Below are 10,933 nucleotides of genomic sequence, written 5' to 3' on the forward strand. Positions count from 1 at the left end.
ATATATTTATACATAGTCTATTAATAGTTGGATCAACAATGTATCAATAATTAATTAAAAATATACGTTAATGTGATGATTTTCGAATTATATATTTAAATAAAATATTAAAATTTATTTAAATTATTTAATATTTTTTGTACATGATGTGTTTATTGAAAAGTTTTATCGATTTAATTGTTTAATTTCCAAGTTCTTACTAAAGTTGTCTTTCATAAGAAATTTAACGACATAGTATTTAAAAGTTTCTAATTATTCAAAAAAAATTAAATAACTCTTTATTTTTTTATTACATTCAATTAATTTTTTATATTTTTACTTTTAACTAAATAAGTAGTATATTTTTTATTTAGAATCAAATTAGCCCTTATAATTAATAATTAACTTAATCAAAATGTCACTAGTCATTTTATGCTATGTGGCACGTATGTTAAAATGTTATAATTGATGATAACATGGCATATTAACATATCATAATTGATAATGGCTTGATATGCTAATGTGACATGGTAACATTATCATGTAGTATTTTTTACTTTTGTTATTAAAGTTATGTCAGTATCATATAGATATAAAATGATTAGTGATATTTTAATTAATAAAAATTAATCAATTATTAATTATAAAAGCTTATCTGATCCGAAATAAAAATATATAAATTTAATTGAACATGCTAAAAGAATAAAAATTTATTTAAATTTTTTTAATTAGTTTTAGTATTTGTTTCGAGTATTATGCCAAATCTAAATTAAGGAACTCCTTCTAAGTCTTACCCTTTATACTAACATCAATTAATATAATCTTAGTAATCAATCACATTTTAAGATTGAAAACTCGAGATGGTATATTAATGCGGCTGTCTCATTCTTCGTTCCTAGTACCCATAGTACCTTTGCTTGCTTTACCATTTAATGCATCAATATAACAATCTGTCTTTAATAAGTCCTTTACCACCTCCGAGTTTGCTGGATGGCTACAAGCATAAAAGACTACTGTTTATCTCTGCAAATACATCCAAATCAATCTACAAATTAGTTTTTTCGAGGGGATTTTCTGGTACATTTTTGGTAAAATGGGCACCAATTTGAACAGGGTTTTCATCATCCATGTAATGTATCAGATTTTAGCCATCCATTACTCGCCAGGCACCTGCTCTGCACAAAATGTTTCTGCTGCTTTTATATTTGGAGATTCTCTGGTTGATGTAGGCAACAACTACTACATTGACACAGATGCAATGCCAATGTTTCCAAATGGTATTGACTTTGTGAATGGAAGTCCATCCGGACGATACACCAACGCTAGAACAATTGGTGACATTATAGGCAAGTTTTGCTCTTCTTATGTAATGTAACCTCAGATAACTATCAGATCATGATATATATTATGGGAACAACTTAAGATGTTGTTGAGAGCTTCGTTACTTTCTAAAATTTTTTGTTTCCGCAGAAGAGGAAATGGGTTTTAAGAATTTCACTCCTCCTTTCCTGAACCCGAACACCACAGGAGATGTGGTTTTAAAAGGTGTCAACTACGCTTCTTCTGGATCAGGAATTCTTAATTCCACCGGATCAGTCTTTGTAAGAGTATCTCTTTCTTCTTTTATTTATTGGTAAAGGATTTCATTTCCCGTTTTATAGAGTTAAAATGTGATTACATCCTTTTACCTCAGTAGTTATTCGAAATTTGATTAATGGAACTAGTTGCTTTATTTTTTAGGGTGCCCCAATTTCCATGGATAAACAAATCAACAACTTCGCAAAGACTAGGCAAGACATCATCTCAAGAATCGGTGCTCCAGCAGCTCAGGGACTGCTTACACAGGCATTCTACTTGGTTGTGATTGGCTCAAATGATATCTTCTCGGCGGAGGCTTCCACTTCTCGTGATGTTTATTTGGATAATTTAATTTCCAAATTTCAATCCCAACTCACAGTAAATATTTCTTCAAGCGAACTCCTATCTTCAACTATGTGTTACATATATAATAGCTAAAATCTAACAGCAAAAATTGCATTTCTACCTTGTAGACTCTTTACAGTTTGGATGCAAGAAAGATAGCAGTGACAAATGCACCTGTCGTTGGGTGCATCCCTTTTGAGAAAGATTTACACTCATCCCAAGGTGGTTGTGTTGATTTCTTGAATGAATTAGCCAAGTTATATAACACTAGGTTGAAGAGCCTACTCCAAGAGCTTACAACAAATCTTGCGGGATCAACATTTGTTTATGTAGATCTTTACACAATTGCAGAGGACATATTACAGAACTATAAATCATATGGTAATTTACGTTTGCCCTTTGACGTTGATATGATATTGGAAACTGGAAATGGGATACGTTTGAAATTTGCATCTTCTAATACTCTTTGATGCGCTTGTCTGTCTGGGTTGCTTTCAGGATTTGAAAATGCAGAATCTGCTTGTTGTCAAGTAATTGGACAACATGGTGGTCTAGTTCCATGCGAGTCTTACTCTCGAGTTTGTCGAGACAGAACCAAGTATGTCTTCTGGGATCCATTCCATCCAACAGAGACTGCTAATCTGATTACAGCAAAGCATGCACTAGATGGTGGCCTCAACTATGTTTCGCCAATCAACATTCGACAACTTATGAATCCTTGAGCAGCCTTTAAAATGCATTGAATTCGATATGAGGATTCAGATCGATATGAAACCCATCAATCGAATAATAAATTAATGCATTACATCGATTTTAATAGTTCGGAATCCCTTCCCAACACTATGCATTACTTTTGCTATCAATTTTAATACTATGTTGAAAGGAAGACCCAAAAAAAAGGCAGTTTGGCTGTGCTGGCCGACAGAGAGAACGGCGACAGTTGTGGAGGAAGACAACGATTGTGGAGCTAGGGTTTGCTTCGAGAGAGAAGCGGGGAGAGGCAGATGAGGAAGAGAGAGAACAAGAGGAAAATGAGGAAAAAGAAAATTTTTATATACGGTAAGATTAATAATTTCACAAGATAAGCAGGATAATTTTTGTTTACAAATATTTAGACTTTATTTCTTGAAATTCCAAATAATTAATACTATAAGTGGATAAGTATTAACTATTCGTGCCATTTATAGGAAGGACCATTTTGAAGTTGGATTTTAAACCAAACAAATTGAGTCTTGTTATGAAATAAATCTAAAAGAATAATTAGAAATATAAGAAAAAGTATTTAAAGGGAACAAAAATATTTAGGAAAAGAGAAGAAATCTTGGGTATACAAATGAACTAAGGGACCCATTTATAGAAAAATAACCCTTTTACAATATGAATATAACACCTAGAGATTAGATGGATTATATCCTAATATAATATGATTTATATCAAATTTAAATATAGATAACATAAATAGATATTCACAAAATATTCATAACAGGGCTCATATTTGAATAAGAGAAAATAGGATAATCATTCTCCTGGTAAAATATGTTATAAGAATATATTTCATATATCATATTATTAATGGTAAAATATTTTCATTTTTTTAAATTTTGATCAAAATTATACGAAATTTTATTAATTTTCAAAATAGATACTCTGTAAAAAAAATTTTCTAATGGACACATAGGTCTAACCATTAGTGTTTCTATCAATTTGATGATATTATAATATTAAAAAGAAAATTTTACCCTTTACTTAATTTTAAAAATCACTATTATATAGTTTTGTTAATTAAAAAAAAAAATCCCCATTTGAGGAGCAATGGAGCTCAGCTCTGTTGGGAGCACCAATCTAGTGCTCCCTTTCCCTCGGAGCACCGGCTGGCTCTCCCTCTTTTGGAGAGCACCGATTGGTACTCTTTATTTTTTTATTTTTAAAATATAATAGTAGTTTATTAAATTAATAAAAAAAATAATGTTTATAATAGTAGTTTAGTGTTTATTTTAAAAACTAATCGATTTATTTGAAATTTTAATTAAAATTTAAAGAATAAGATGTTTTACCTTATTATATTAAATATTAGAAAGGGTTCTCATTAAAGGAATTTTTTTTCCTTAAGCATAACAAAGGTCTCGAATTAAAAAAGGTTTACTTTTCTTTAATTATGCTACTCATCAAGATTTTATTAATGGGACAGAGAGATAGAGCACATTCTCCGAAACAGAAAATTTTTGTACATACGCAAGTGGAGTGGTTTAAGTGAATAAAAAGAATAACCATTAATAATTTAATTACATAATAAATTAAGCCTTCCGTATCCCATAGTCTCTTTATTTGGTATTATCTTGTAGATTATAGTAAGAGGTAGAAGATTTACGGGGATATGAAAGCCTACCTTTTTAGGGATCAATGTAGAGTTTTAGGGCTGGTTCTTAATTTTTCTTTTAAGGTTACAAATGCAATATCATTTATTTTAACATTTTGAGCTCAAATTGGCCTAATTTTTACTAATAACAATAATAAAGTTCCATCATCATTATTGTTCAAAGCCGGTTTTCTAGCAAACAATTTTTCTCTAAGAGCCGAAATGCCAAAGAAAATGGGGCTATACATGGACCACATCTTAAACTGTATCGTAATTATCTATACAGCTTATTAATATTGCACAAGACTTGGGTTAATATTCTTATAACATTGACTATAAATTGTATGAATAGTTTTCATAATTTATTTTCAAATTCATATAGAAGATATGGCGTCCTTATTTATGCAGTTGACAAGTGAGTCTCTTCAAATTTTTTAATTAAAAATAGTTAAATAAAGTAATATTAAAAATAAATATTTTTTAAAAAAGTATATTCAAAATAAATATTATTAGACTGATTAAATGAATACATAGATGACTGACATATAAAAAATTAATTAAAAATAATGATCTACCTAAATTTGACTTTTTTTTCTCTAGAATATCGGTAATAAATCATTTTTATGTGGATCGTTATTTACTCTCTAGATTATCTTTGCTTGCTTTAGCGTTCAATGCGTCAAGATAACTAGTATATGTATAAAATATAATTAGAGCAGTTGTATCAGATTTTAGCCACTTACTACTTGACAATGGCGGGCACTTGCTCTGCACAGAATGGTTCTGCGTTTTTAGTTTTTGGAGATTCTCTGGTTGAGGCAGGAAACAAATTCTACATAAAAACAATTGCAAAGCCAGGGTTTCCTAATGGTATTGACTCTGTCAATGGAACTCCTTCCAGACGATATACCCATGCTAGAACTGCTGCTGACATTATTGGCTAATTTCATTATTCTTTGTTATGAATTAACCTCCGATAATTATTAGTTGTTGAGATTAATGATTACTTAATTATTTACTTACAATATTTTTTTATCAGAAGAGGAATTGGGCTTTGAAAACTTTGCTCCTCCTTACTTGGATCCAAATACTGCTTGGGATGTGATTCTGAAAGATGTCAACTATGTCTCTACTGGATTAAGAATTTTTAATTCCTCCGGATCAATCTTTGTAAGAGTTCTAACAAGCCAAGTTATACAACATTAAACGGAAGAGCAGGCTCCAAGAGCTTACAGCAAATCTCGCAAGATCAACATTCGTTTTATTTAGATGCTTACGCAATTTTAGAAGGTATCCTACAAAACTATAAATCATACGGTGATTCACATTTTCCCTTGTACATTTTGGAATTTGGAAAATGGATTAATGTATCAAGTGCTTCTTGTTCTAACTCTTTGATGCCTGAATCTTCCTTTTGTTCAGGCTTTGAAAATGCAGATTCTGCTTGCTGTCAGATGCCGGGGCGGCGGCTGTGCGGCTCTTCCTCTGGTGTTTGTGTAGACAGAACCAAAACATGTATTCTGGGATCAATTCCATCCAACAGAATCTACTAGTCTGATTATAGCCAAGCAAATGCTGGATGGTAATCTTAAAATCTGCCTCTCCAATGAACCTCCGATGGTATATCAATAACATGTGAAAAGGAAAAAGGAAAAACAAAAAATGATTGCATCCATGAATTGGATAGTGACAGTTCTATCGTTTCCAATAAGAACAACAAGCATTACTCTGCTGTTTATAAGTAATATTTGAATTCACTAACACAAGCCCAAGGGCAAGACAACTGTGCTGTGTTTCCTATTTAAAAAAGATGCCTAATCACATTCTCTGCATCTGCTCCACACAATTTGGACATCCCAAGTTCATATGGACCCTTCAGGCATCAAGTGTCCGACAAAGAAATCATCAAAGTTATCAAAAATATCAACTGGATATGCTGAGTCCAAAAACCTTGTTATTGGACTATAATCAAATCACCCATTACCTAAATACTGGTACTGATTTTGCAATCTTAATATAAAAGATAAAAGAATCTTCATGATGAAGATGACCTAGTGTTAATCAGCTTTTTGGTTTTAAATAATTTAAAATCAAAAGGGAAAAAAAAGGGTTAAGTATACCTAATTGTGAAATAGGTGCAATGTTGAAATCATTTACATATCACTTCACTTTTAATGCCAACTATAGTCTTTGCTCACCAACATAATAATTCCTTTTATTTTTGTTTCCTATTTTGATGCCGACAGAAATTCTTATATTTAAACTGGAAATTTACATTACCTTAAAAGTGATTTATTTATTTATTTATTTATTTAAGTTTCTATTTTTTCCCTTTTTTTAAAATTAGTAAAAAAAAAAAGTTAAACTAAGATATTTTATTTTAAAAGCTATAAAATGTCATGAACACCTAAGTAGGGTTTGGTACGATGGAAGTAAAAACACATTTTTTACAATATGTCCAATTAAATTATATTGTAGTGTTTGTTTTGTAACAGATCACTGTAATGTAAGATTGCAATGTAATCACGTTACAGTTAAGAGATGTAATGTGATTGCAGTCTAAAATCAATGCAAACATATTACATTGCACTCTGTAATATTTTTAAGAATATTTTTACCTTTTAACTTTATTACCTTATTAAAATTTTTTTATAATGTTATAATTAAAATAAAAATATTAAAATAAAATATATAATATAAGAATCAAAAATTAAAATAAAATAAAATATAAAAAATTAAAATTTATATAATATAGATAAAATAAATTAAAATAAAATATATAATATAAAAATTAAATTAAAGAAATGAAAAAATATAAAATTATAATAATAAATAAAAATAAAATATATGACATTAAAAATATATTTAAGAGATGATATTATATAAAAATTAATAATAAAAAATATAAATATATTAAATTTATATTTTAATAACTAAGGGTACGTAAAGTACTTATAAACTAAACATTACAATGTTATTTTCTCTACGTTTTAATCATTATTTTGCTTGTATATCACACACTGTAATATTATTTTCCTTACAACTACGTTACTTGTAATCACATTGCATTATAAAGTATCAAACGTCACCTAATTTGAAATATAATTGAAGTAATTAACAACTATATAAGTGAAAATATTTTGATTAAGATAATTAATTAGATATATGTATTTACTTTTACCATTTAATTTGAAATTTGAACAAAAAAAAAAGGGTTTTCAAGAATAAACCCATTATATTACCCAAAAAAATAATCATTCAACTGTTGCTTTCTCCCTTAAATTTTAAACCTCATTAAACCCTTTTCACTTTGCCTTTTTCTTGTTTCTATCTCAAAAAAGCAACAAAAAAAAAATAAAAAAGAAGCCCAACAAAGAGTGATTCTGAAGAGAACCAAAGAGAAAGAGAAAGAGAAAGAGAGACAGAGAGAAAGCCTCTCAAATCCCAGATCTCTCTTTGCTTTCTCTTTGCAAACCCAGAGTACCATATCAAAAATTTCGAAGAAAAATGGTGCAGAAATCATTGATCTATGCGTTTGTATCTCGTGGGGAAGTTATTTTAGCGGAGTACACTGAATTCAGTGGGAATTTCAATTCCATAGCTTTTCAATGCCTCCAAAAGCTTCCTTCTTCCAACAACAAGTTCACTTACAACTGTGATGGCCACACCTTCAATTACCTTGTTGACAATGGCTACAGTAAGTTCTTCTTCTTTTTTTTTCTTTTTCAAGAAATTTAAATCGTGGCTTCCTTTATTTTAAAGCTTGGGTCGTTCGAAAATGAGCGGAAAAACCAAGATGAAAGAGAACAAAAAAACTTTGGGGCTTTCTTCTTTTCTTAATTTCAGGCTATAATTTTGATTGCTGGAAAAGAAATGGTATTTGAGATCCAGAGGGAAGGCTTGAATTTTGGGTTTTGCCCAATTGATTATGAGAAAATTGCTTGTTAGATATTTTTAAAAAAAAAACACAGAAACTTTATGTTTTATTGCTGTTGTTTTTGAAGTTTTAAAGTTTATCGCTGGTGATTGTATAAAGTAGTATTGGGAACTACTCAAATTGATTTCTTAGGAAATGATGGTTTATTGTGGAGATCTTGGGGTTTCATTCTTTTTAACATAAAATTAGCGCATATGTGGTGTACTGGATTCGTGCAGTGTGCAGGTTGTTAAAGTCTTGAAGGCCCATTTGTAAGTGTGTTGTGTGGCTTGTTTATTTGTTTTGTTTTTGTTTTTGTTATGCTGTGAGCTTCTTCTGAAGATGATTGGAATACATTGTCTCTTTAAAATGTTGTGAACTGACTTCCAGTGAATGCATATGGATATTGCCCCTGAAGAGATATTAGAAGTCTATTTTAAGAATCAGTTAAATTTTATTGTTTATGCATTCTTCTTCAATGAAGTTTAATTGACACCTAGAATTGTTGAAAGAATCTTTCATGGGGGTTTACTGTGATATTATTTGCACTTTCATTAATGGCCCCCCTTTTCTATTATGTTGGTAGATTGGCTGACTTTTCGATGTTGCAGCATATTGTGTTGTTGCAGATGAGTCAGCTGGAAGGCAAGTACCAATTGCTTTCTTGGAGCGTATCAAGGATGATTTTGTGTCAAAATATGGTAGCGGAAAGGCTGCTACAGCTCCTGCCAACAGCCTGAACAAGGAATTTGGGTATCTACCTCTGACTAAAATCATGAAAATATTAAATGGGGAGATCTTTTCTTATTACTTTATCATATATAACATGCTATTAATTGCAGGCCAAAACTAAAAGAACATATGCAGTACTGTGTCGAGCATCCTGAAGAAATAAGCAAGCTTGCTAAGGTTAAAGCTCAGGTTTCAGAAGTCAAAGGTGTTATGATGGAGAACATTGAAAAGGTAGATGTGCTTGGTTAACCGCACCTGGTTATGCTTCTGTTGTTATGCCAGCTAGTTTTACATAAATGGAATCACACTAGAGTAGATGATATGGGCTGGTGCTCTCTTTATATAGGTTTCCCTTCCATTGACTCTTAGGCTGATCTCTACTACATAATCATAGTGACAGATTTCTTTGATCACATTAATAATTCCATGATATTCCTTTATTTTCTATGGAACTTATGCTTTTAAAATCTTAAGGGTGTGATATTTGTGTGGGATCATAACTTTCAAGTAGTTTAATCGTTTGCTGGTTCTGCCAAATGCCAATAGTTGTTCTATGTCACTGTGGAAGAATTTGGTTCAGTTTTTCAAATATCACATTTTCTGGTAGGCTTTTAGTTGAAGTTGCCATCCTGTAATATGCTTTTCAATCATTTTGCAGGGAAAATTACCTGAATTTTGTCTTTGCATCTTCGTTTTCTATTGCTGCTAATCCGTTTATTGTGTTTCCAACCAGAATATGGGAAAGAACAATTTTCCCATATTAAATTATGATAACATATTTGGTAATCAACCGACTTACTAGGGACATGCTTTTGGTAATTTATACTGATTTTCCTTCCTGCAGGTGTTAGATAGAGGGGAAAAGATAGAGCTGCTAGTGGATAAGACTGAGAATCTTCATCAACAGGTTTGTGACTCTCACTGTCTGTCTATATCACTCATTTTCATGTATCAATGGGGTATGCACACAAATTTAAACCTGTAATAACTTCAATTAAGTTTGTTTCTTTTGATGTCATGTGAGATTTGAGTTTTGGCTTGGAGTACTCTGTAACATATGAGTTATCAGCAAGGGAAGTTTTAATCCTTATAAAGACAAGAAAAGAGATATTCTTGTTAGTAGCATTAGATGTTTACTTGAGTATGTTATAGAAATCTGCAGAACTTCACCGATAAAGCATCATGCAAGGAGACACAATTTAACCTCTTTTCAAAGTAGCTACAAAATTCGATATTTATGACTTTCTGCAATGATTTGTTTGCAGGCACAAGACTTTCGAACTACTGGGACAAAAATCCGAAGAAAAATGTGGCTCCAAAACATGAAGATCAAGCTGATTGTTCTAGGAGTACTGATTGCCTTGATCCTCATCATTGTCCTCTCTGTTTGTCATGGTTTCAACTGTGGAAAATGAATGCTGTTCTTGAATAGGCTTATTAGCTTGAGCTTTTGTGAGAATATTGTGAGGGGAAAGATAAAAAATATATTAAAATGACTCTGTCATAAAAAATATTAGCAGTCGCCAGATGTTTGGTGCAAGTTATTTTTGAATGTGAGCAAACCCTATAAGTTTTTATTGTATTACATGAATGTGCTTTTGCAACAATCACATTGGTTGTTTACCATCAAGCTTCACAGTTAGTTGGCACATTTTGGCCTGGAAAGAACTTGTTTGAACTTATACTTTTTAGCTCAATCTTGTTAACCATTGATTGCCTGTTTGAAGATCGCAAAACTGGTGGAAATGTTTCTTTAGTCCCATGCCATCAGTAGTGCTTAGCTCATAGTCTTGCACCAATCAACAGGTACTGCAAAGTACAATTACTTGGAGAGTTAGTATTAATAATTCATTTGATATTTGACTTGAAAGCAGAGGGCTAATGGTGCTATTCTAGTTTTGTCGACACGAGTCTGCACTCAAAATGGATACGAGATTGCACGCTAAATCTGAGAAAGAGGTCATGAGGTTCAAAATTCTATTGAAGAAAAGAGGCTCGATTGAAGGATACAAAGCAAATTAAAAAAA

At 31.0% G+C, this 10,933-nt stretch overlaps 3 protein-coding genes across 3 annotated transcripts; all 3 read left to right on the forward strand.

The window, feature by feature from the left end:
• Positions 1–1,028: 1,028 nt before the first annotated feature.
• On the forward strand, positions 1,029–2,865 carry LOC110424570 (GDSL esterase/lipase At4g16230-like). The gene is made up of 5 exons (XM_021439165.1): positions 1,029–1,325; positions 1,450–1,580; positions 1,720–1,935; positions 2,031–2,283; positions 2,401–2,865. Exons 1-5 carry the CDS (start codon positions 1,073–1,075, stop codon positions 2,622–2,624), a joined length of 1,077 nt encoding a protein of 358 aa, XP_021294840.1. The 5' UTR covers positions 1,029–1,072; the 3' UTR covers positions 2,625–2,865.
• Positions 2,866–5,010: 2,145 nt separating this feature from the next.
• Positions 5,011–5,758, forward strand: LOC110424384 (GDSL esterase/lipase At4g16230-like). Its single transcript, XM_021438941.1, has 3 exons — positions 5,011–5,197; positions 5,298–5,428; positions 5,681–5,758. Exons 1-3 carry the CDS (start codon positions 5,011–5,013, stop codon positions 5,756–5,758), a joined length of 396 nt encoding a protein of 131 aa, XP_021294616.1.
• Positions 5,759–7,584: 1,826 nt separating this feature from the next.
• LOC110424556 (vesicle-associated membrane protein 721-like) lies at positions 7,585–10,632 on the forward strand. The gene is made up of 5 exons (XM_021439148.2): positions 7,585–7,955; positions 8,786–8,927; positions 9,017–9,137; positions 9,751–9,813; positions 10,172–10,632. The coding sequence occupies exons 1-5, from the start codon at positions 7,766–7,768 to the stop codon at positions 10,319–10,321; spliced, it is 666 nt and encodes a 221-aa protein (XP_021294823.1). The 5' UTR covers positions 7,585–7,765; the 3' UTR covers positions 10,322–10,632.
• The last annotated feature ends 301 nt before the right edge of the window (positions 10,633–10,933 follow it).

This window comes from Theobroma umbraticum, unplaced genomic scaffold (genome assembly GCF_002168275.2).
Source record: "Theobroma umbraticum cultivar Fairchild unplaced genomic scaffold, ASM216827v3 scaffold_204.0, whole genome shotgun sequence".
NCBI lineage: Eukaryota > Viridiplantae > Streptophyta > Magnoliopsida > Malvales > Malvaceae > Theobroma > Theobroma umbraticum.